This window comes from Prionailurus viverrinus, chromosome B2 (assembly GCF_022837055.1).
Source record: "Prionailurus viverrinus isolate Anna chromosome B2, UM_Priviv_1.0, whole genome shotgun sequence".
Lineage (NCBI taxonomy): Eukaryota > Metazoa > Chordata > Mammalia > Carnivora > Felidae > Prionailurus > Prionailurus viverrinus.
Window position 1 is genome coordinate 117,841,671 of NC_062565.1, and position 26,870 is coordinate 117,868,540.

Sequence of the window (26,870 nt, forward strand, 5' to 3'; positions counted from 1 at the left end):
TAATGGCCGAAGGAATACATGTACAGTGCGTGCTGGATTAGCTGCTCTGAGAATTGCCTTCAAAAAAAAAAAAAAAAAGTAAAGTGAAAAATAGACAAAGAAATCTATAACCTGAGCAGTCTTTCATATTTGCTTTGACTGCTCCTGAACCAGCTCTGAGCCGGGGACAAGGATATTGAAAAGATGCACCTGAAACAGTATCTGCGGGCAGCTGCATTTGCCAACCGGCTTTATTGCTGCTTTCCAGCGGCGAAGGCGCAGCAGCAGTAACAGGGAAGCCAGAGCGAGCCTCCCCGGCAGCGGCGGCGGCGGCGGCGGCGGCGGCACCAGCGCAGTTTCCCCTCTCCCCAGCCCTGACTCTACGCGCACATGCGCACTGCGCCCGCAGCCCTGGACCATTTGTCAGGACTACTCGTGAGACGGAGAAAAAAAAAAAGAGAAAATTTGGGGGTAAGAAGCGGTTGATCGGATCTAATCTCTAATTAATCAGAAGATTTGTCCGTGCCAAAGCCATTCATTTATTTTTCTGGGTGCGGATGAAAGTTAAGAGACCTATAGAGAGAAGGAAGCGCACCCTCGTCTTGTGAAACAGATCAGGGGAGGGGAAAGGACAGAAGGGGTTTCTCCCCCACTTCTCTGCGCCTCTGGGAAAGAGGAGAAAACTTAATCCCGGGGAAAAAAGTGGGCAAGTGACTCGGAAACGGCTGGAGGGGGAGTCTCTGGGCATCTCACTCTCAAGTAGTGAGTGCGAGTGTGAAAGAGGAACAAAAGAGAGAGAAAAGAGAAAGGAAAAAATGGGGGGAGGAGAGACTTGTATTTTTTTCTTTGCGCGCACACGGGGAAGGGTGTGGGGGGCCGTGCGGAAGGGAGCCGGGGCGAGGCGGCCGCGTCGGGCTCTCGCCGGCGCGCAGGCGGCGGGATGCGTGTGGGCCCCCTCCCCCGCGCCCCCCGAGCTTGTCACTTTGGTCGCTTTCATGACACCGGGCGCGGGGTGGGGGAGCGCGGCGGCGCCGGGCTCCGCCGGGGTGCGTGCCCGAGTGGGCGCCGCGGAGCTGCAGCCCCGGGCGGCGAGCGCGGCCGCCGAGGCTGGGGCGGGAGAAGGGGGGGGGGGAAGGTTGCCGGCCGGGGGGGGGGGGGCGGCGCGGGGGCGGCGGGGCGGCGGATCGGTGCGGCGGGAGGCGCGAGCCCCGCGCGCCGCCCCTGCGGCCCCCTCCGCCCGTGTGGCCTTTGTGCCGGGCGCGCACCGGAGAGCGAGCGAGTGAGCGAGCGAGCGCGAGAAGTACAAGTACGGGAGACCGAGGCAGTGGGAAAAGAGGCCGGGCCACTTTCTCCCCGCTCGGGCTGCGGAGAATGGACTGGTTGAATGTGCAGGCGCGTCTCCCCGGCGTGTGCAGTGTGTGTGCGCGGCGGAAAGGCCTCCCCGACTCCCACCGCGCACACGCACACTCACACGCACGCACACACTCGCGGACCCGCGGCGGGGCTCGGCGGCCGAGAGTTTGCGTTTTCTTCCTCGCCGCCTCCCCCTTCCCGACCGACTGTGTGAGAATTTCATATAGATCAGCTCCAATTTCCGCCATTTTGGGAAAGTTGCACAAAAATAAACCCTCCGGTTTATTTCTGCCCGAGGCAGGAAAGTGCTTCGGGAAGCAAGGCGGCGCGGGCCCGCCGCGGCCGTCCGCGCGGGGGAGGGCGCGGGCCGCGGGCCGGGCCGGGAGCCCGCGCCGTCGCGGCGTTCGCCCCGCTCCGTGCCGAGCCGCGCCGGCCGGGGTGCGGACGCGGGCGTGTGTCGGGAGGCGGCGGCGGTAGCGGCGGGCGGCGGCGGCCGCGCCGGGGCGGGGTGGGGGGAGGCGCGGGGCTGCTTTTCCTGCAACTTGTTTACGCCGCCCTTATATTGGGGGGACACGGAGGGGTCCGGGGCGGGCCGCCGCCCGCCTCGCGCCGCGTGCGTGTGCCGTTCCGGAATAATGGGTTTTGCACACTCGCGTCCTGGGCCCGGCGGGCCGTCCTCGCGCCGCGGCGGCCGGGCGGGGGGGAAGTAGAGGCCGGCGGGGGTGGGGATCGGGAAGCGCAGGAGCCGAGGCATCCGCCGCGCGCCCCGCGAGCTGGTGTGTGGTGGGGGGGGGGGGGGGGGGGGGGCGGGGAGGAGAGGGAGGAAAACTTGGGAGCCCTGGAGGCGGTTTGGGGGGGCACGGTGGTACGGGCGGGGGGGAGGACGCAACTTTTGTGCTGGTGGTAAAACTTTAATTACCTTTAAAGAAAAAGGCCTTTTGATTACCTCCTCTCTCCACCCCCCCCCCCCCTTTCTGGTCAAAGCATGGCCCACAGTGCGACCGTGAGAGAAAGTTTAAAAGCAGGCGGTTTCCTCCCCGCCTTCTTCGCGGAGGGGTGGGGGTGTCTGTTTGTCCGTCTGCGCTCGGAGAGAGGTGGGGGTAACGAGCCGCCGCTCTCCGGGGTCGCGAAGACCGTGGCCCTTACCCCACCCTTCCACGGGGAGACGAAGGTAAACGTCGCTTCAGTTTCCCTCCTCCCCGCCTTCCCCCCCCCCCCGCTTCCTTTTCCTCCCCCTCCCCGCCGATTTTTTGAGGGGACCCAAAAAACGGAGTCTCTTTCCTTATGCAACTTCCTCGGGCGCTGTGAGCACAGCCCTTCCCCCTCCCTTGCATCCCTTGGCCCGCTCCTTTCCCACCTCGGGTCCACCGCCAGAAAAATGCATTATAAATCATGCAAAGTCCACGGAAACAAAAATAGATTTTTTTTTAATTGTTCTAAGTTTAAGTTAAGGGAAACTGAGATGAGAAATAAGATTTTGGGCGGGGGGGGTGGGGGGTGACGGCTGGGGCGAGTGCGTCGAATTTTAATTTTGATTTTCCTGGAGCGTTGTTTGTGATATCTTTATTGGTTTTGGGAGCCCGAGAGTCTCTGTACTGGCAAGTCGGTCGCGTGGATTTTTGCGCAAGTTTTTAGAAAAACACTGACTCGAGTAGAGCATTTCTCCGGAAAGTTTCAAGTGCAGCAAAATAGCGAACATGCAAAACTGGCCAAGGGGAGACCTCTAGTGGTTAAACGCTTCTTTAAGTTCGGAAGGCCGAGAGCAAAGTTTGGCCTTTGCTTGTAGCTACGTAGTCCGTTCAGACGTGGAAGTAATTAGACGACCTGAGCGAGCAGCCAGATGTGTGTGAATGGATGCCGATCAGAAATACAAGGTTTTAGTATCGGAGAGCAGAGAAGTTCTAACGACCCAGACCCGGTGACTCGGATCCCTATTTGTTTATATGGGAAAAACACTTTGCTGTTATCTGTGATTTGAGATGGGTCTATAAACTGGGTTAGAAACAATTGTTTGTTTTTATATATTTATCCTTGCCTTTACCTTTGATCAACTTTTCATCAGGAGTCACAGCGGGTCGTTTCATTTTGAATATTAATAAAAACGCAAAGTGTTTACAACTCTGAAAAAAATGAAAAAGTCCTTTGGTTGAAATTTGTCTTTTATATAAACTGATCATTTTATTTGCCAGTAAATAGAATTAAAGGCTGGTATTTAGTTTTTTAACCGTGCAGTTTCATATAGTCACAAAATAAATAGTATCTTTTAGTTCTAGGAGTGTAATTTTGTTTCACTAAGATCTTATTTCAGAATACTTTGTATAAGTTGTGATTTAAATATTTACATATATGGGAAAAAACTGCTTACATAGTATCTATTCATTTGCCAATGTGTGTTGTGCAAAGTAACTTCAATTTTAAACATAAAGGCACTGAGAGAAATTAAAGTTGAATTAAATGATCCCTGTAACTTTCACCTGTGGGCGGTACAGTGGGGGAAAACTTTAGTTTAGGAATTTAGGATAAGGGTATAATATGAATGATAAAACCCAGTTCATCTCATCCAGAACTATTTTGTTTTTAGTATACTGAGTGGTATTGTGTGCAATTATGCAATAAGTCAGCGATTCAAAAATTCAGCGTATTAATTGTGGATGTGAAGTCTTCTTTTTTTATGACAGTGCATTGATTTTACTTTTCATCTCTTTAAATTAACGCTGGACCTTTAGGAGAAGTCTTGGGGGTGGACAGCAATCCCAAAGACCACCAGACAGTTATTTCTTCACTGCCACTAGGTAAGATTTGCTTGTTAAACAAATTGCTTGGTACACTTGGCAGCTGTTAAAAGCTGCAGTTGGGGGTCAGGAAGGAGAACGTGGAACAGGGTTGGCAGGAAGATATCATTTTGTGGGTGCTGCTTTGAATGCATGAAAAGTCTTGACATTAAGTGTGATGAGGCTCAAATAAAACATTACGAAAAGTTGAGATTGTCCTGGATAATTTTTGGACAGGCCCTTTTACTAGACTCTTAATTTGCATCTCAATTGTACCTGTTTTCTACGGCAAGTAAATAGTTTTATTCTTTGGAATTGAAAAAATGGGGAAACTAGAAGCAAGCACTTGTAATTTAATGTAACTTATCACACAGTGACACGGAAGATTCTGGAACTTGTTAAAATTTTGTCGGTGAAATTTACAGTGAGAGCTTTGGGGCATTTAAGTAATTTAACTTCGGTGGCTCAAATCCAACATGGGCCGACTTGTGCCAGATGTCACGTCAAAGGTTTGTAGTGACTTTCCAGCATGTTAGCACAGACGTGTCAACTTTTGGACATACCTCTGCAAAGAATATAGCTGTTGTCTAATAAATAAGATCTCTTTGGTAATTTTGGAGGGTGCTGGTTTGTCTCCAGTCATGCAGGGCCTGTTTTCAGGACAAAGGTTGTCCTCAGGCAAAAGGGTCAGTCCTCGTGAATAAAGCATCAAAGTATGTCCGTGCTACTCTACTGCTTTCTTCTATTTATACTCTTTTTTTTTTTTTTTAATTTTAATTGTAGATAGAGCACGTGCAAGCGGGGGGAGGGGGGCAGAGGGAGAGAAAGAGGGAGAGAGAGAATCCTAAGTAGGATCCATGCTCAGTGCCGAGCCGACGTGGGGCTCTATCTCAAGACCGTGGGACCATGACCTGAGCTGCAACTGAGAGTCAGATGCTCAACCGACTGAGTTACCCGGATGCCCCTGTTTCTACTTTTTGTTTTCTTTCCTCCTTTTAATTTTTTCCTTTCCTTTTTTTTTTTTGCTTCTTTTCATTCTGTTTCTCTATCTTAAGTAATAAAGGAGTCACTGATTCTTGTTTGGCAAAAACAGCACAGAAGCAGTTAGCCTTACTTTTTATGAGTAGGACTAATAACCCTCATTGGACTACCTTATAACCAGGATAGGCATGATCCAGATGTCAAAACGGAATAATTACTGATGTAAAAATGATCATTAACAGGAATTTATTGTCATTTTCTGCTTGTGGATCGTCTTGAACGGTGTAATTAGCAAAACAAGTAGTTGGGGTCCATGTATATGATGCAGTAGAGACAGCGAGGCAGGAACAACCCCAAGAAGATCAGGTAGACAGAAGTAGAGAGCAGGCAGAGTAAAAGGTGATTCCTAGGATGGTGAGTTCAGGCATGCCGAGTGGAAGACAGTGACAGTTTTTCTTCATTTGGGGAGTCATTGTGGCTGTGGATAGAGCGGTAGAGTGGGAATCCGAAGACGAGTTAGCCTCTAAATGGATCACGTTGTGTAAGTCACTTTACCTCTTCCAGCCTAGATTTCCCCATCTGGAAAATGGGAGCAGGAGTGCTTGTCTTGCTTTCTTTGTTGAAAGGATAAAATAAAATAAGGGTTTGAGAACTACACAGAGTTATTCAAATGTTTGGTAGTTGTATTACCATTTTACCTTAGTCAGGCTTTGTGAAGGGCAGGAAGGAGGTTGTCAAGGGCAAAACAGAGTGATTTAATTCCTAGCTAAAATTATTAGGTTAGTTGCTGGTGTATATATTATATGGACTTGTCACAGTATTTCCAGGGGATATTTCTTTTCTTTAGGAAAAAGGTAGTTTATCTTTAATAGCGTCGGCTCATTGCAGGAAGGGACCGTGTTTTAATATGGTGCTGAATATAAACTGAAATTTATTTATCCCAATCTAGTCATTTAATAGGTAGGAGTAAGTGAAATAAATCAAATTTAAAATGATGCCTAATTGTGGAAATGGGAGGGTGGTGATAGAAGGGTTGGTGTGAAGGGAATTCGTGTGCTGTAATTAATATTTTAGTTGCATGAATCTGCTGGGAAATGGAGATGAGAAAATAGGTAACTGGGGTAGGGAGGATTTACATGCTAGAGGTGGGAAAATGGGTCCTGCATGTGACTGTGGATTTAGGGAAAGGTCCTCACAGGGCTTCCCTTTACCCCACTTACGTTTTCCAGACCCCTTTGCCACTTTATTCTAATTATAACCAACTATTACCTAGATAGGAGAAAATAAAGTCACAACTACTCTCTGTCATTATTCTAAACTCGCTGATAGTGAACTTGACAAACCCTGACAAGTTTTTGTTGGTTGTAGTTCATCTTTCTTCTCTTGTAGACTCTCCAATCAATGTTCTAAGAATTCAAAAACAATACTGTTGGAGAGAAGAAATAGGTGTCCTGTTGAATTAGTCCTTGAATAATTGAGGATTGATTCTTGAATAATTTCCACTGGTTTGTTTGGTAGTTTATTTCCAAGAAATATATATTTCAACCAAGGTTCTTTGTAGCAGATAGGGTTAGGATGGGAAATTTTTAATAGAATTTGCTTCATGTGGGACATGTGGGACATGTGTACCCTTGGAGTCCTCAGGGTGGGTATCCTTAGTGATCCCTATTGCAGTGTTTCTACTAGTTAACCAATTTTTAGTGAGCTCTTAAAGTGCTGAACACCAAAAGACTAGGTCTTTGCCCATGAGTCCCCTAGATCCTAACCCCAAGGACTGGGCTTAATTCTAAGCTCTGTTATTAAGAGTATAGCAGCTGCACTTGGTACCAGTAGGAAAAAACAAGGGACCCAGCACTCTTGGGAACCAGCGAGTCTGGAAACAAGATTCCTGGGTTTACTGATGCAGGACAGTGCCATATAATTGTATATACATGGCACAATATAGCTCATCCTTTCTTGAGTGAGATCCTTTAAAATGACAAAGCATGGAAGAGACTGTCTGCTCCAGTATGTTTGTATCCTTTTCATGCATATTAGGCTGATCGCTTTTGTTATATCCTACTGAAATTCAGGGCATCCGTAGAAGATATATTTTGTAAAGGACTTCATTACCCAGTGGGAATATTTTCAGGTTTTTTTTTTTTTCCTAAGGTAAATTATTTCACTGACACTTGAGGATATGAGTAAATAGTGGCAGACTATGAACTAGTTTGTACTGATTGTAGCAATAGCTATGCAACTAGGGGAGGAAAGCAAAACACCAGGAAAGGTAGCCTTGCAATGTAACTGAGTCGGATTGATGAAGTCAAATCGAGAAGGACGTTTAAAAACTCCCCATTTACGAGACAGGGTGCTTGGGGGGAAAGAACAAGGATGTTTCAGAAGAACTTAAGGAAATTGGTCGATCTTGGCTGAGAGAACTTCTCGCGAGTCTTGGTTTCTTCCTCAGAAGTGGACCTAGAATTGGTGACTTGAACCGTGATTGGAAGAATTACTTGTGTATTATACATAGTAGCAAAATGCTTACTTTATTATTATTTCTGTAAGGCTTCTGTGTCCGTCAACTAATATCTATTGAGCACCTGTTTTTTAGAAGTCTCAGGTAGGGAGTGCTTCAGATAATCAACACGTAGAACAGAGTTGAATGAACGAATGGGTTAGGGCTCTAAAGAAAGCAGCAGTCCTTGGCCTCAGCGTGTTCATAAATCTGGTTGAGGGGAGAACCCACACACATACAGTGATGAACAAAACAAAGCTGTGCTTGAGTGCTTGGGAAAGGTCGAGGTGAATGTGGTAAGTACTGTGGTAGTACCACTGGGTGTAGTGTCCAACCTGTTGCTGAGGGAAGGACCTGGGAGGGAGGGTGTTGTCTGCAAAACAGTGTCAAGTGTTGATATGTTAGGTGTAATTGTATGTTGAGTGCCTTCTGAATGTCAAGCATTGAACTGGGCACTTTTTATATTCATTCGTTCATGCATCCATCCAATCATGCATCCAACAAATACTGAGTGCCTTCTGTCTGCCCAGGTACTGTTCTAGGCTCTGAGTACTGTCTAATATTTTCACAAACTTTGAGCATTTGGTATTATTATTTCACTTTTGGAGCAATCTGGTGCTCAGAGATATTTAGTAACTTGTCTAAGTTCATAACATGCAGTTTGAAAGGGGTGGAGCTGTGGAAAATGATACTCGTTTATGATTGTTTTGTTAAGGTTTCCAATTTTCAAAACAATTCTTTGAATAGTTTTTTTTTTCAACGTTTATTTATTTTGGGGACAGAGAGAGACAGAGCATGAACGGGGGAGGGGCAGAGAGACAGAGGGAGACACAGAATCAGAAACAGGCTCCAGGCTCTGAGCCATCAGCCCAGAGCCTGACGCGGGGCTCAAACTCCGGGACGGCGAGATCGTGACCTGGCTGAAGTCGGACGCTTAACCGACTGCGCCACCCAGGCGCCCCTCTTTGAATAGTTTTAAGAAAACACGTTTCCAGATTAATGTATTTGCTCTTACACATTTGTTTACTAAGATAAGCAATAGCAAACAGGTATCACAATAAATAATGGAGAGAGAACTCTCTTTCCTTTTCCCTTTTTTTTTTCTTTTTTAAACCAAGCATTGAGAAAAAGACCAATTATTGAGTTGTACTGAAAAGAACACCTTGGCCTAGCTCATGGCCTTGAAATGATCACAAACTGTTAAGAAAACATAACTCAGATTAGGTTGAGAATTACTGGGCTTATTTATAAAGAGGTTCACTTGTTCTTTGTAGGAAGAGATGGGATGAGGCAGCAGGGTTAGTTCTGAAAAAAATGTAGATCAATCAGTCAGTAGAATGGGACCTACGTTTTTTAAAGTGAACTTGAAAGATGATGGGATTTACTCAGAAGGCAGGATTGTAGAAGGAAGGAAGAAAATGTAATTGAGGGAGAGAGAAATTGGTGGTGAGAAACTTGGGGCAGGGCTGAATGTAGCGTACTGGAATCAAAATTAAAAAAAAAAAAACAGGAAATATGACTAATAATATATTCAACAACAGTGCTATGGTTACTGTTCTACTCCTTAACCAGAAGAGTATGCTCATGTTTGCCAAATGAAGTGAAGAGTCTCTATTTATTCATTGGCTAGTTCTGTGTTGCAACGGGAGTCAGATAGTTATCTCCAGTGTGTGAGTTACGGTCCGTCAGGCAGAGCTTTAGTCTGACTTAGAAGGCTACCCCTGCATGCATTCATGAAGGGGTAATGGACTGCTTCTCCTCTAAGGAAGCTCTATCACCCTTTAAATTTTTTTAAATTTGTTTTTTTAATGTTTATTTATTTTTGAGACAGAGAGAGACAGAGCATGAATGGGGGAGGGTCAGAGAGAGAGGGAGACACAGAATCCAAAGCAGGCTCCAGGCTCTGAGCTGTCAGCACAGAGCCCAACGTGGGGCTCGAACTCACAGACCATGAGATCATGACCTGAGCCGAAGTCAGAAGCTCAACCAACTGAGCCACCCAGGTGCCCCCACCCTTTAAATTTTTTTGAGCATTTACTACATGCCAGGCTGTTTTAAGATTGGACAGTAGCTTTACGTTATGTGTAATTTTGCAGAATTAAACTACTTCGGTAGGAGAACATTTTGAGTAGGATTGTTCAGGCACCAAAATCATTCGATCATTTCCCCCCCATCTGTTACACTGACTGAACCCTGAACTCTGAATTGAAATTCCTAAGAGGTCAGTCTGGTCAGGTGGTTGAGATCCACTTTGTGTTCCTGTTAGCTAGATTTGAGGCCTAGCTGTTCAGTCTGTTGATAAGGAGTTTAGCTACCAATGGTTATCAACATAAACCTGTAGACTTGACTTCGGTGAAAGAAATAAAATCTGGTCACAGCTACTTTATTAGATACAAAAGAGAAATCAAGTGTAAATCTTAATTTTAGCTCTGTGTTCTATAAAAAATACGAAGCAGAGTAAGAAAAAAGAAGGTACTACTTTTAGCGTTTAAAAAATTATGAAATGAAATAAGAGAAAAGAACAAGATACTACTTTTAGTTTTTCTTTTTTGAGTTCATGCATATTTTGCATAACCATGGACATATCTGTGTCAGACAGGTTCTTGTTCTTTTTATGCCCTTTGAGTCCCTTTAATGGGTGTAAAATTTGTATTATGACCCTATTAGTGTAGTGATGTTGATGATATGATAGCACTTGTCAGGATGTTTTTGCCTCAAACTGAGGTATCTTCTACTCTGTACATTGAAAATGAACTTACCAATGAAAGCATTTGATGAGAGTGTGTTAAATATGCCATAGGCCTGTTAATGTCAGTTTGTGATTTCGTTTTCTATGTACATTTTTTTTTCTTGAAAGGCATTTTTCATTTTCTGTTCCTCCTTTAGAGGAAGTAAGTAGGTTAGGCCACAGAATCTCAAATAATTCATCCTTCTTACAGTAACAAGCGGGAAGGCAGGAAGTTGAGATTTTTGTCAAGTTTGCTTTCAGTGACTACCCCTTTGCATAGAATCTCCATGGCAGAAAAGGTAGCAAATCAGATAAGCCATGGCTGCATTCATAGGGTCTTTCTCATTAAAACATGACCAGGACATACAGGTTTTGAGAAAATATCAGTAAGAAGGAACCATCCTAATAACCAGTTTCACGTTTGAAGGAAGCATAGATCAGGCATCTACTATATAAGGATAGATGTGGGCAGAAGACCCAGATTCTCGAGGATTTGTTCTTGATGGTACAGAGATTTCATTTCTCACATTGAAATGATCTAGAATTTTGCCTGCCTCAAATCTATGAACTTGGGCCCTGGGGGCAAAATTTCACATCTCTCCACAAAGGCTCTCAATTCCAGGATGTGTGCAATTCAGAGTTCTTATCAGGCGGGTGAGTAGGGATATCAAAGCTGGTATCTGTCATGCTTGATTTGAAAGGAACATTTTTCTTTGTAGCAATATGTGTTTGTTGAGAGATGCTTCAAGTGTGAGTTTAGATTTTTCTCTTATCCTTATTGAATAATCCTGTTTAAGAGGTTTGAATTTAACTTCTTTTGATGTGTTCTCCACTGACACTTAAATAAGGAGAGTTTCTTGGAGCAGTAATGTTACGCTTCTGCCAAAGAGATAAATAAATACTTAGCAGCATAGCTGTTAGTTAGAATTTCACCGGAGAATATGAGATAGATGGACAAATAAAGATCTTTTTTCTGATTTCCCCTGTCCCAAATTTCCACCCACAACTAGTCTGTTGCATTTTCACCTTCTCTTTTTATTTATTCATTTGATATATTTCATTGATACCTACAGTGGATATTCATAAGGCATAAGGAAATGAATAAAGCAAGGTCTCTTTCTTCCAAAGCCTCCTCTCAGATCATCATGATACAGTGTAACAAGGATTGTGATTGGGGTATAGATTCTCTCTTCCCAGTCCCACTTCTGGTATGTCACTTACACATACTCCAGTACTTGTACAGAGAGAGACTCATTCTAGTCTCCTTTTGGTGTGGGGGGGGGGGGGGTTGGGGAGGTGGGATCCCATCTCTAGTTTTCACCTCTCTTTCTCCTCCCAGCCTTTTGCAGGTCCTGGAACCGCAGTCGATATGTGAGGAAGCTTTTATACTTCCTCGGCAAAAATATCCTTAAGGTTGCCAATGGCCTACTCTTGGGTTGTTATTCGGAGATTATGTTCTTCTTACGTTTTTTGGTTGTTAAAATGTTCTTTCCTTTATAAGAGTGTGGCAGAACTAATAGCTACTGACCTTGTGTCAGTTTCCCAGATTCATTTGGAAATTGTACATGTCCATGAAACCCAGAGCCTTGCCATTGTTCTTAACCTCCCATTTTACTTTACCTTCACCTCTGGACTCCTGAGAAATCAAGTAGGGCGTGGTGGTGCAAAGGTCTTGGCCCTTGCAGTTATCATTCCTCTGTGCTGGTATGCTTTAGATATTGGGTGAACTGCTACTTGGAGGGAATATGGACACTGGAGAGCAATTTGTTTTCTTTTCTTCAGAAAACCACAGTTCTGTGTATTGAGTGTCTGCCATGTGCAAAACACTCCCAGCATGCATAATTTAATTTAACTTTATTTTATTTTTTTAATGTTTGTCTATTTATTTTGCGAGAGAGAGAGTGTGCGCAAGCAGAGAGGAAGAGAGGAAGGGAGAGAAAGAATCCCAAGGGGGTTCCACACTATCAGCGCAGAGCCGTATGCGGGGCTCAGTATCATAAACCACGAGATCATGACCTGAGCTGAAATCAAGAGCCAGACGCTCAACCAGCTGAACCACCCAGCTGTTCCTACTTAAGGTGCATGATTTGGAAAAAAGTTTTTACATCTCTGTAAAGTAGCTCTTCCCATTCCATTTTATAGATGAAGGGGCCGAAGCCTCAGGAGAGGTGAGGTACCCTACCCAGGAATATGCAGTAATTTGTAAATTGTGAAGCCAGGATTCAAACATGGGTACTCTGGCTCCAGAACCCGTGCTTGCCAGCCTAGATTGGCTTCTGTGTTGACTGAAATACAACATACTGGGCACTGTGGTATAGTCTGAGGGACACTGTCTTAGATAAAAGTTTGTTTCTAGGCTGGGTGACTTCAGTTTTCTTGTGTGGAAAATGTAATCAGTCTTAAGAGGTAGTTGTGAGGGTCAGATTGGTTGGTATTATTGAGATCCTTTAATTTTTTTTTTTAATGTTTTATTTATTTTTGAGACAGAGACAGAGCATGAATGGGGGAGGGGCAGAGAGAGAGAGGGAGACACAGAATCGGAAGCAGGCTCCAGGCTCTGAGCCATCAGCCCAGAGCCCGACGCGGGGCTCGAACTCACGGACCGCGAGATCGTGACCTGAGCTGAAGTCGGCTGCTTAACCGACTGAGCCACCCAGGCGCCCCTATTGAGATCCTTTAAAATGACAAAGCATGGAAGAGACGGCTGCTCCAGTGTGTCTCTGTCCCCTTCATGCACATTAGGCTGATGGCCTTTGTCTGATTACCCCTTTGTAGCCTTGTATTTGTGAGTATGTGCGTTCTCCCCTTGCAGGCTGTGTACCTGTCTCATGTCACGGAGGTACCGGCCATCGGAGAGTGAATCAGAAAACTGTAGACAGGCCTTAGGAGTCAGAGGCCGTATCTTTCTCAGAATCACTTTCTCCAGCCTCGACTTCAAGGGCTACAAGTCCTGAGGGCATTCCCCCGTTGTAGATACTATGAATCTCAATACTCGGATGCCGGTTAGGAACTAGGTCAGAAGGTGGCATCTGTAGTGGAATCTAACCTAAAGATGAATACATTTTTATCCTGTAAAACACTACCTCCTTTCATGTCATTTCCTGAATTTATTTTCCATCGCTCAGCATTTTCCCAAAGGTCGGACGCAGGGGGGTGGGAGGGCTCCATGGAATTCGATGTTCTGTGGTAATAGAGTCACAAGGCCAAGTGACGGCGGGACGCTTTGCCGCGCTGCTGCTGAGGTACTCTGTACGTCTCCTGGAGACCCTGAGGGGATCCCACATCTCTTCCAACAAAAAACTTGTTATCACAGGGCAGGAATCAATGGTCTCCTAAAAGTTGCGTTTTGAGGGACAGACTGGGGTACGTTGCCCTAGCCTTTCATCAAGTTTTGTTTCGAAGCCTTAGCCTGGCCTGCAGTGTGTAGTCAGACCAGCCTGGTGGCAGGGAGAGCCTGGCCTTCAGGCCCAACCCCCTCTGCTTATGGCGGATCCTTCTCCATCATTTCAGAGGTATTGTTCTGTTAAGAAAGGTAATAGTCACGGGAAACAAAAGCAAAAATAAACTATTGGGACTACAAATAAAAAGCTTTTACAAAGAAAGGAAACCATTAACAAAACAAAAAGACATCCTACTGAATGGGAGAAGATGTTTGTAGATGATATATCCAATAAGGGATATCCCAAGTATAGAGAGAATTTCTACAACTCAACAACAACAAAAAATCCCAATCTGATTAAAAAATGGGCAGAGGACTTGACTAGACTTTTTTCCAAAGCGGACATGCAGATGGCCATCAGACAAATGAAATATGCTTGACATCACTAATCATTCAGGAAATGCAAATCAAAACCACAATGAGATAGCACCTCTTACCAGTCAGAATAGCTAGTATAACAAAGACAAGAAGTAGCATGTAGTGTAAAGGGAACCCTCATGCGTCGTTGGTGGGAATGCATTTTGATGCCGCCACTGTGGAAGATAGTAATGGAACTCCTCAAAAAATTAAAAATATATGTCCAGCAATTCTACCAGGTATTTACCCAAAGAAAACAAAAACACTAATTTGAAAAGATAACATACACCCCTGTGTTTATTGCAGCCTTATTTATAATAGCCACGATACAGAAACAACCCAAGTGTCCATCCATAGATGAATGGATAAAGAAGATGTGGTATATATATACGGTGGAATATTACCCGGCCAAAAAAAAAAAAAAAAAAAAAGAAAGAAAGAAAGAATGAGACGTTGCCATTAGTGACAACACGGATAGACCCAGAGCATATAATGCTAAGTAAAACAGGTCAGACAGAGAGACACAAATACCACACGATTTCACTTGTATGTGGAATCTAAAAACAAATGAACAAAAAAACAGTCTTGTACAAATAGAGAGCAGAATGCTGGTTGTCTAAGGGGAGGACGGTGAGGGGATGGGCAAAATAGAGGAAAGGCATTAAAAGGTTAAAAAAAAAGCTAGTTGTCTTTTCTGGAGCTATGTAACTATGAGATATTATTATTATTAACAATAAAATACCTACTTTGATGTAGTGATCTTGAATCTTGTGATGCAGATTTTGAGTAAGTGCTCTACCGTAAGAGCTAGTATAGAAATAAAATTCGATGAAAGAAACGAAAGTAATTCTAGCTTTTTTTAAGGTCACTTGAGCAGCTTTCATGAACTCAAATAATTGTTAAGCCAGATAATTATAATAAAAAGCCAACAGTTTATTGATTGCTTACTATGTGGTAGGCAGTATGCTAAGGTATTACCTGATGTATCTCGTGGAATCCCCACCCGTGCCCACTTAAGAAAGGTTCCTCCATTCCCCACACTTTATAGGTGGGGGAATTGAGACTTCCAGAGATGAACTGCTCAGGAGCTACCCTTAGGTAATTATCAGATTTTGCCAAGTGAAAGGAAGCGGAGGAAGGGAGGGAAGTGGTTGAGGAAAGGCTGAGGGATAGAAGGGGGGACTGGTGAGAAGTTGGCAGGTGTTAAGGATGATCCATGAAGTATTTGATGAGCACCTGTGAAAGGGTGACGAGGAGCTGGGTAGGTGGGGTTAGGGAGGCTCAAAGCAGTTTCCTAAGCCACATTAAGAAGGTGTTTAGCAGTGGAAAGCAGCTTTTTAGGTGATGTTACTGAATAATGATATTAGGACTTTTTGTAGGTCACAGTGTGCCAGATAGAGCATTTGGTTAGCGACTGATGATTTCTACAAAGTAAACAAAAAGCCAGCTTCAGTTGATGGTATGAAAGTGGGCATCTTAGCAGCAAGGCATTAGATGGACTTTTCTCACTGATACACGTTGCTCTGTATCTCTTTGGTGTGTTTCTTCTGCATAGTTTGCATTTTTGTTTGGTTCGCGGTAATGATTTTAGGGTTAACATTCCTGACTCTTTACAGAAGATAGGTTGCTCTGTTAACCCAAACTGATCAACACCAGGTGCTGATATCTCAGTTCTGTCATCTGACAGAATTTTAATCCGATTCTGCTTTTGAGGTGATGTTTATCCTCATAAGCACTTCCAATTCATAGCCATATCATCTCTACCCCTTATTTTTGAAAAATGTGCCTATTAACTATAAGGCTACAAAATACAACCCTAAAAAAAGCAACTGTAGCATTATTGAAACAATTTAACTGCTTTTAGTGAACATTAGCTAGCCATTCTTCTCGAAATAATATTTTGAAACTGTAGTTTGAGCAGGAATGGCCTGGCTATAGGTAGCTGCCTTTCTTCATAATCTTTATTTCCCACCTTATCTGCAGATTGAGACTTTTGGTTTATAGGCAGTGCCCACTCTTTCAGTTTATTTTGAGCATCCTAGATTGGGTGGCTTATCTCTCAGGACTGTTAATCTTGTCTTCATCTCAGCCCCAGGTAGGTTCATCACCTTGCCGGTGCTGTAGGAGCTCAGCACTGGGGGAGTCCAAGCCCCTCACTCAGAGCCACCGCCTTATCCACTCAGGGCAGAGATGAATGAAGGGATTGTATGAAGGGGGGATCATGAAGGACACACAAACTCTTGTTTATCTCTTGTCAAAATAAGATAAGGGTAGATTCTTGACGTCTGTGAAGAATACATCCCAAGGCAATCGTCAATTCCCAAATTGAAAGAAATCATTGTAACATACAATTCCTTCCTTCAGATTGCAAAAGTATAACTGGAAAATGTAAATGATCTCTCTAGACCTGAACTACTTATCTTGCTTGATGAGCAATTTTTGTACTGTCTGGAGCACTTATTGAAACAAATTCACACATCTTTTCTACTTACTTCCTTTTGGAGCATTTGGTAGTTTTGTTCACACAATGTGTCTGAGTCATCATTACATTTGACATTTCAGTCTTTAATTTATCTGAAACTTCTATTTTGTGGCTAGGGCCTATCACTTTCATAAACATTTCCATACGCCCCTCATTCTGTCATCAACACTAGAATCAACTAGCAGTTAATTGTGTTTGTTTCATTTCTTAACAAGAACCAGAGTTTTATCTTTTTATTCACAGTGGCCGCAGTGTAAGACTGAGTGCTGTGAGTAAGGGCCTACCTGGACCTTGGCTGACCCAGCGGCTTGTCCTCGTCCCTCAGCTTTATGCATGTCTCATTCAGAATTGTGGCTTTGCAAAATGACAAATTACTAAATGTCATGGGAACTTCAGATGCTACTCAGGAATGGTAGAAACCATAAATAGTCTGTGAATGCCAGGAATCTACTGTATACTTCTGATACCTGAATTGTAGAGAAGCAAACCCTATCCTTCCTCTTCTCATCCATCTGTAGAGCTGGTGCATTTGCATATATCGTTAAATACCTGCTATTTGAATTACCCAAGAGCTTTGGGGAAGTTGACTTCCCTTAGTGACTTCTGTGCTAAAGCTTCTGTTGTTGGCAGCAATAACAAGCTAACTATTTTCATGGGAAGACATGCCTTTTATTACGTGGACTATGCTAAGTAAACCTGGAAAATGATTTTAAAACATTTTTTCATTAATTTATTTCTTTTAAAAAATATTTAAACAGTCAATAGGTGTGAAAGAATGTCCAGACAGTTTCCTCCCATGGCAGGCTTTTCAGCAAAGTATTGCTCCTTCCTGGAGGCAGCCACTGTTAGCAGTTTTTGAGGAATCCTTTCAGAGAAAACGTATGCATATACAAGTAATACACACATATATATATACGTGCATGTATATACACATATATGTATGTATGTACACACACACACACACAGACACACACACACACACACCCCTCCCCTTTTGTTTTATAGAAATGGTAGGAGTGCCCGGGTGGCTCACTTAGTTAAGCGTCTGATTTGATTTTGGCTCACCTCATGATCTTGTGGTTTGTGAGATCGAGCCCCACATCAGGCTCTGTGCTGAAAGTACAGAGCCTGCTTGGGACTCTCTCTCTCTCTCTGTCTCTCTCTCTCTCTCTCTCTCTCTGCCCTTTCCCCAAAGTGCATGCACATGCGCTGTCTCTCTCACTCGCTCTCTTGTTCTCTCTTTCACTCTCTTTCTCTCTCATTCTCTCTCTCAAAATAAATAAACTTAAAGAAAAAGAGAAATGGTAGCACATAGTTTTTATACCTTGCACAAAATTAGAGTATTAGTAGTGTCGTGGAGCTTTTTCTGTATCAGAATGTAAAGAGCTTCCTCACTGTTTTTTCTAATGGCATTATATACTGTATTGATGTACCACAGTTGTCCTTAATCGATGGACTTTTGGATTGTTTTCCAGTTATTTTAACATTACAAACAGGCCCATGTGAGTATCTATAGAATAAATTTCTGTGAGTAGAACTACTGAATTGGAGGATACGTTCTTGGAAATTGATCTCCAGAGAGGTTGTTTTAATTTATAATGCCACTATCAATACATGAGGGGGCCTGGTTCCCTATATTCTCGTAACAGAATTTTTGAAAATATTAACTGATCTCCTCACTGCCTGATGTTTCTTGCAAACTAGTGTTATATGGTAGGCCGAGAATTCCAGAGACTGAGGAAGTTCATCCATTAGATACAGTGTCCCGAGGGAAAGGCAAGTTGCACAGCTTTGGTTTGGAGACAAGGAATCCTGCAGGAGAAAGATACAGAAGGTAATTCTGAGTACAGTGTTGCATGTCATTTAATCTGTCCTCCAGCCCTTTTGTTGGAGGCTTAGGGCAAGAAGATTGTAATAAAAATGAGTCAAAGTGACAGTGAACTGTTTCACAGAGGGGGGCTTTGGAAGTAGAATACATCTGAATAGGTGCCAGCAGTAATGGTGTCTGCCTTCAGGAAAGTCAATGGCTCCTAACAATGGGTGGCTCCTAACAATGGGCGTCCACAGAAGCACATTGGACATCAGAAGCTTTGATTTTAGCCATTTCCGGCCATGATATGAAAGCTAGTGGGAATCAAAAGCTGCATTGGTGTATTTGCTGGATATGTGAACTCCAAAGTGGTCCTTTTTGACGTCAGCAGTGGCTGGAGATCCTTAGGATTTAGAAGAGGTTATTGGGAGGAAAGTGGTAGATCTTGGCTGATAGCACAGAGGATCCCTCATGGGGCACTTTTAAGGTACTTCTTAGGAAACCTCAGCATCGTTAACAAGAGATTTGGGATGAGATTTTCTGCAGAATGAGAAATGCTGTCTGACCTGCACTGTGAGTGACTCTATTACCTACCTGCTTTTTATGGTCCGTGGAATATAGTTATGCATGGGATTGTGGAATAGTGCCAGGTGACAAAGAAAACATAAAACCTGTGCTTCTAAAAAATGTGCTTCATTCTTAGGAACCCAGCTAATTGCAGTGAAAAGACTTTGTATATATGCAAGTGCGCACCCTTATGGAGGCTGAAAACCAGAGAGGGAGACTTAGGCTGTCATGAAGAAGCAGCTTCTGTGAAAATCATGCTGGTTGATGGCTGTTCTGTCTGATGAAGAGATGATAGAAAAATACCTAATCTGTCCTAGCCTTTCAGACTTCCTGTGGTAGTGCAAGTAGCCCTTTTGCTTCAAAATCAGATAATGGGAAAGACCACACGGTAAATATTCTTATGCGAAAATATTTTATACAAATATTCACAAACCTTAGAACAATGAAGGGAAACAGTTTTTTAATAAATTTTAGATATGTGTTTATACATAAGGTACACTGTATAGCATTACCAGTGTTTTGTATTTCCAAAAACGTGTCATGAGCATTTACTGCAGGTTTTGTACAGTGCTGACTTTCCTATTTCTTCTTTCTGCTCCTTCTAGTCACGGACAGGATTTTGCTGTTGTGAATTTTATGCATTTGTGTTTTAGGTGGGAAATTCGATTCCCGTTGCATACGTGTCTTAATGACAATTTGTTAATACGTGTGTATTTGATAATATTTTATTGAAAGGATACACATTGCACTGATATACATAAATCAAGCACTGTGACCCTAGTAAACTGGTTTCTGGATTTGTCATGCCTGAGTAGTTACATAGAGAAAAGTTGGTTTAGCCAGATTCTTAGAGGGATAAGACTGAGACAAGACAAGACAATGGTTGGGGGGAAAAAAGCCCAGGATTGGAATCAGACTGACCTGGATTCAGATCTTGGGTATGCCACCACATATGCTTTTGGGTGAATTACTGAACTCTGCAACTCACTTTCTTCAACGTATACTGGAAGGATAATAGAACCCATCTTTTTGTGAGACAGAAATAAATGAAATACTATATATAAATTGTGCTTTGAATCCTTTTCTGGAAGGTGAAATGGAATTAATAAATTACAAAGTATACGTATTATGTCTGACACTGAGTACCTGTGAATAAATGTTATTGTAATTAAAAAAGAACAGTAAAACTTTTCAATGGATCATTTGGGTTTTACCCAGTTTATCCACCAAGGGAAAAATTATTCTGTCTCTCTACTGTCTATCAAGAAAAAGTTGCCCCTCCTACAGCACTTACAAGGGAAGTCAATTTTGTTGCTGATCTCAAGCTAGGTAGGAGTCCTAGAGACCGTAAAGACAAGTCGTAATTCACTTACTAATTCACTGTTTCTTAAATTAATCTCCTTCAAGCCTTCACATCTTAGTTCCTCTTTTAAGGATTAAGTCCTAATGGTAGTGAAATCTAGTGCGTCTTCAAATTCGGACTGAATAAATTTTGAAATGATCAGAAATAGACTTAATATATAACATTTGACACTGGCTCATTTAAAGAGGACAAAGGAAGAAAGAATAAGGAAGAAAGAATATGTCTAATAAACTTCAACAAAAGATAGCTATAATTCAGAGAAACACAGGTTTATTTTTTTTTCTATTGACCATTTAAAAATAAATATATTCTATATCTAAAGAGACTGCCCTTAAAATGTATTTCTTTTATGGAATTTTGCAAGCACACACAGAAGTAAGATGTAGTATAATAAACTGGGTCCCTCACACTTCTTGAGAATTACCAGCACGTTGCCTCTTTATTTTACCACTTCACGCTCTTGACTGATTTATGGCAAATTCCTAACTTAATCATTCCATCTGTCAATTTCAGTTGACAAGCATGAAGTCTCCTTTTAAAAGTGCATGCCGTGATCATCCCTCTAGAAAAAGCAGCATCTTTGTATATCATCAAATAGCCACTGGCATTTAGGCTTCCCTTCCTGTCTAACCATCATCTTCTTCTTTAAAAAATAGGTTAGGGATGCCTGGGCGGCTTAGTTGGTTGAGCATCTGACTCTTCATTTCAGCTCAGGTCATGATCCCAGGGTTGTGGCATTCGTTGGGTTCCACACTGAGCATGGAGCCTACTTCAGCTTCTCCCTCTCTCTCCCTCTGCCCCCCTCCTGTGTGCACATGTGCGCTCTCTCTCTCTCTCTCTCTCTCTCTCTCAAAACCTAAAAATTAAAAAAAAAAAAAAGTTTAAATCAGGGTCCAAACAGATCTATGAATTATGATATTGTGATTTATTAATGTCTTTTAAATGTCTTAATCTAAATTTTAGATTTCCTCTTCCATCTATTTTTTTGTTTGTTTGTTTTACTCTGTGCCTTCTGTGCATGTATGTGTCCATGTGGCCAAAAGCCAGTTTTTAAGCAGTGGCTCTCATACTCTTTGGTCTCAAGTCTCCTTGACACTCTTAAGAATGATTGAAAACCCCGAGGAGCTGTTGTTTGTATGGGTTATATCTATTAATATCTACTGTATTCAAAATTAAAATAGATAATTTAAACTATGTATTTACTTTTCAAAATAACAATAGCAGACTGATTATATTAACATGTGTCTGCACAATTTAAATGAAATGTAATCATAGTTTCCAAAATTAAGAAATGAGAGAAATGGCAGCGTTTTACATTTTTGCACATCTCTTTAATGCCTGGCTTAATAGAAGAGAGCTGGATTTTCATATCCGCTCCTGCATTCAGTCTGTTGCAGTATGTTGTTCTGGTTGAAGTGTGTGAAGAAAATCTGCTTCACACAGATGTGAGTTTGGAAAAGGGGAGGAGTATTTTTTTTCATTTAATGGTGGACATTCTTCTATGATACTACACCAAAAGTTGACAAGTGGTAGTTTCTTAAAGGTAAGTTGTAGTGGGCAGTCTGAAACCCTAACAATGAACTTTTCGTACTGTGTTATATTAAAATCCATCGGTCTGTCACGTACTTTGATTGGATCCTTTACTCATGCATAATTTTGTGACGTCAAGCATTGGTTATTTGGAAAATACTGCATCACTGAATTATGCAAATCTCCCAGATGTTGACATAGGTCAAATATAAAATATTTTAAAAATCTCGCTCATCAATATCACCACCCATCTCCTTAGAAAATATGTAGCAACTGGGAAGCTCTCAGGCTCATGGTGGTGGATACACGTTTTCCAGAATCATGATTATCCCTTGAATGTTCAAATGGATCTTCAGCAACAAATGCTGTCAGTGTTTTCCTTGATGTCAACAGGCTCGCCTCGTTTATTCTTGACAAAATATTTGCCACATAGCCAAACCCGAAGAAATGTAGTTTGTTAAATAAAAATGCGCTCCATGAAAAAAGCAGCTTGTTCAACTTGCATCTCAGACAGTTCACAGGTGCTTTCCCTTGGTACTCTGACGCACCAGAGCGCTTTATGGGTGCTGTCTATTTCACCACACAGAATGTTAAAAAGATACGTATTCAAATATCCAGACTTCGCGAAAGTTACTATTTTGCTTCATCAAGGATGCTGTTTAGCGAAACCAGCATTTGTTTACCATCAGTACCTGGCGGTAAAGGCTGCAATGACTGCTGCCTACTTGGGAGCCGCTACTCCAACACTTTCACCCACTGTTGCTTTTGTACCATCCGCGCAGATGTCAGCATAGCGCAGAAGGCAGATAATGTGTTAGTATTTTTATGAAAATGATTCTGACTTCTTGGACCTTCTGAAAAGGTCTCAGGTCTTCCCAGGGTCTGTGGACTACACTTTGAGGAATGTTGTTGAAGAGTTTCTGACAGTCTGAATTTTACTTCTTATATTAAAAAAAAATTTTTTTTATGTTTGTTTATGTTAGAGAGAGAGGGAGTGCAAGTGGGAGGAGGGGCAAAGAGAGAGGGAGACACAGAATTGGAAGCAGGCTCCAGGCTCTGAGCTGTCCGCACAGAGCCTGACATGGGGCTGGAACTCACGAACCATGAGATCATGACCTGAGCCAAAGTCGGATGCTTTACTGACTGAGCCACCCAGGTGCCCCATTTTGCATATTTTTATGGTGTGATTTTTGCGTGTTCCTTTGTCTCAGGTATTTCTTGCAGATGGACTTGATCAGATTAGGTTTGATTTTGTTTTTTCATGGCGAGACTACTTCCTAGATGGTGTTGGGTTTGTATTCTTAGTAGTCATTGATAGCCATTGCCCGCAGCCATTAATGTATCAAGGATTGAAAATGGTAATGTTTCAGTTCTGTCATTCCTTCTTTATTTATTAGCAGGATTCTTTCTAAACTGAAACTTCCTCTCGCCATTGATTTGCGTTACCCTGGAATACAGTTTGCATGGATCTCATGCAATATAGACAGGATAAATCCTTGTTTCTTTTTCCAGATAATGAGTTGGTTGCTGTGTAGTCTTAAAAGGTGATCAGTAGGTGTTCTTGGTTTGTTTGTTTGTTTTCAATGTCAGTATGAACTCGCAGATTTAAACTTATTTGATGTGTTTCAATTCATGCAGCTACTATTCTTTGGCCAGCAGGAGCCTCTTCAGATTGGTTTCTAAGTTCTTTTGATATGATCTCTGTTGTCTTTGATAGCTTCCTTGCTTTTTTTTTTTTTTTGACAAGAAGTTCCAGACTTATCTTGCACATTTCCTGCCACTGAACAGAAATCAGCCCCTTCTCTGGGAAGACCTCAAAGAAGTGCTATTTAGAGCCCACAGTCTGAGCACTTGGCTGCTCATCACTGTTGATTGGTGGTTGTTTCTAGATTCTGTCAGTGGGCAAGGCTAGAAAATATGCAAATTTTTTTAAGATTAAAATGCATTAAAAGATTAAAATTTAGGGACACCTGGGTGGCTCAATTGGTTAAGAGTCCAACTTTGGCTCAGGTCATGATCTCATGGTTTGTGAGCTTGAGCTCCACATTGGGTCTCAGCTCTCAGCGCAGAGCCCGCTTCGGAGCCTCAGTCTCCATCTCTCTCTGTTCCTCCACCACTTGCATGCAAAAATCTGTAAAAAAAATTTTTTTAATGTTTATTCAGTTTTGAGAGAGACAGAGTGTGGGGGGGGGAGGGGCATAAAGAGGGAGACACAGAATCCAAAGCAGGCTCTAGGCTCTGAGCTGTTGGCACAGAGCCTGATGCAGGGCTCGAACCCATAAACCGTGAGATCATGATCTGAGCCGAAGTCAGACGCTTAACCAATTGAACCACCCAGGTGCCCCTAAAAAAAAAAAAAAAAAAAAAAAAGTTTAAAAATGCATCAAATTTAGGACTTTAATCCATCTTCCATTGCTTATCAATGACACCAACATAATTACTTCTTTTATCCCATACCACATAGACAACAGTCTCAGAATAACAGTCTCAATACAATTACTAACAATATGATTATGGAAAACTGTTTTGCAGTTTAGAAAAATGGAAATTAAACAGATTACCACAGTTTAGCTAGTTGACTTGGTTTTCTTAACATAGCCTTATTATTAGTGTTTGCTGTATATTTTAAGACTGTTTTCCTATTTTCGAGAACCGCAAATTGGTGGATATCTCAACTGAATTCAAAAAATCAATTCACTGAGAGAGTCAATCACACCATGTATTTGTTGAATTGATACAACAAACTTAACTGACAAATTAGCATAGATGATAGTCCTAATGGACTGGAATTTTCTTGTTCTTTTTTATCATCGAAAAGGTTTCATTTTGCTTATTAACATTTAATGTCTTGTCCTTTATCCATACCCACTCTGTCATCAATATCTTCAAACAACAACAACAAAACCCCCTACTTAGTGGGCAAGAAATTCTGTTGGTATATATCATGACTTTTTGTTTTAAGTGAATGTGCTATGAAACGGTGAATTCCTTTTTTAAGAATAGAAACATTGACACTTTACAAATTTTAGGTATATTCTTTCCTCTTTAATTTACCAGGGATTAGGGGGTGCTTGGGTGGCTCAGTTAAGTGACTCTTGATTTCGGCTCAGGTCATGTTCCCACGATCGGCGTGATTGATCCCCGTGACTGGCTGTGCAGTGACAGCACGGAGCCGGCTTAGATTCTCTCTCTCCTTGTCTCTGCCCCTCCCCTGCTCATGTGCGCATGCACACTCTGTCTTTCTCAAAGTAAATATTTTAAAAAATACATAAATTTACCAGGGATTGTACTAGAAAAAATGTTAGTGATATTTTCGAAGCACTTAATTCTAGATCTATGGATATAGGATATTGTGATCAAGAAAATTATGTAATTAAGGGAAACCAAAGCAGTGACCACTAAAATAAAAACTGATCTGTACGTACAGTATTTAATGATCTGCCTTTTTCCCCCTTCCAGGTTCCAAAATAAATCATGACTGAATCTGCCTCTAGCACAAGTGGTCAAGAATTTGATGTATTCAGTGTTATGGACTGGAAAGATGGAGTAGGCACGCTACCAGGAAGTGACTTAAAGGTAAGCTGTCTTTATTAAATACAATTATCTGTGTGTGCATCTGTGTGCTATTTGTTAAAAGGAGTTTGACTACATATGTAAAATAAGAATTAAAAGCATTAAGCATAATGCTCTAGGTCTTATATGATACTTAGACCTCTACAGTAAATTTTCAAGACAATTTGGAATGTTGACAAATTGGCCGAAGTCTTTGTCACTTGGGGTGGTGGATGAGAATATTTTGGCATATGCTTATTTTGCAGAAGTCAAATTATAGCTTCCAGGGGATCACCCTTGGTTTGACTTTATCATGACGGACAATAAATATGGAAATGGTAGGCTTAGAAGACCTGGCTTCATATATTTTGTAATAATGAACTTGAGAACTTTAAATGAATAACCACATTCCCTGTGCCCTAGTTTTCTCATTTGAAAACTGGATAATATTAAAATATTGAATAGACAGGACTATTCTCTTCCCTTAAATTATTTATACGATAAATATGAATTTTTATATAATCATTTGTTCAAAAGCTGGTCCTTCCTGTAAACCAGGCTGCTTTTATATAGAGGAGAACTCTCTTCAGAGAATGATGCTTCAGTTTGCCTCTTTACTATGTGTTTATCCTGCCCCTTTTCCCAAGACTTCCCGAACCCACTCTAGGCCCACCTCTGCTGCCCTATGAAACAGTTACGCAAGCACTCATCCAGGAAGCCAGTCCACCCCACCTCTCAATTCTAATTTGCTTTTGCTCTAATCCTATCTCTGGGACCTTGAACCTGTCTGTGGCCTTTTAGACTTTGTTTGTACTTGGTCACTCAGGTTTTTGAACCTCTAATCACCCTAACTGGCTGTCAGTTGGCTTTTCCCTCTAGTGCTTGATGTTCTGGCCTATCTCGAATAGAAATTCCTGCCCCCTAATAATTGGCTTCCTGGAATCCAGTGGCTACTTGACGAGTATTTCAGCCAAGCCCAACCTAGTTCATCTTCAGTGGTGAGATTTGGACAGTCTGTCACTGGAAAAATACCCAGATTTTAGTTGGGTTAGGTTAAATTAAGTGCAATGTGCCAACATATCTATCTGTTAAGCTTAACAAAAATATTGCAGTGAGGTTCAGTGAATTCTGAAAAGGAGATACGGTTTTTAGTTTTAGTTCTGTATGTCCTTGAACTAGTCAGTCAATCTCTTCAGGCCAGTTTCCTCTTTGGTAAAATAAGGAATTAAATGAATGCTAAGGACTTTATCTGCTCTAACATTCTCCAAATGTTCATCTGGATTAGATATGATGGGAATTGAGTGCTGAAATTTTTCAGAAAGAAAAACCGTTCCAGACGCTCATAATGTCAGCCTCGTAGTAGCTATATGAGCTTTGTCAAGTTATTTAAATTCCCTAAGTTTCAGAATCTTTATGTATAAAATGAGGAAATAGAATCTATGTCACAAGGTGGTTATAAGG

The 26,870-nt window shown here is 42.1% G+C and overlaps 1 protein-coding gene across 10 annotated transcripts in view; it reads left to right on the forward strand.

The window, feature by feature from the left end:
- The first annotated feature begins 336 nt into the window (after positions 1 to 336).
- L3MBTL3 (L3MBTL histone methyl-lysine binding protein 3) overlaps positions 337 to 26,870 on the forward strand; it is a 128,119-nt gene continuing 101,585 nt past the window's right edge. For 2 of the 10 annotated variants that reach the window (XM_047859555.1, XM_047859557.1), the window contains exons 1-3: positions 2,221 to 2,503; positions 4,059 to 4,124; positions 25,317 to 25,433. In XM_047859555.1, the coding sequence (XP_047715511.1) occupies positions 25,332 to 25,433 (102 nt within the window). In that variant the 5' untranslated portion in view covers positions 2,221 to 2,503; positions 4,059 to 4,124; positions 25,317 to 25,331. The other 8 variants (XM_047859547.1, XM_047859548.1, XM_047859549.1 and 5 more) reach the window with 8 other exon arrangements.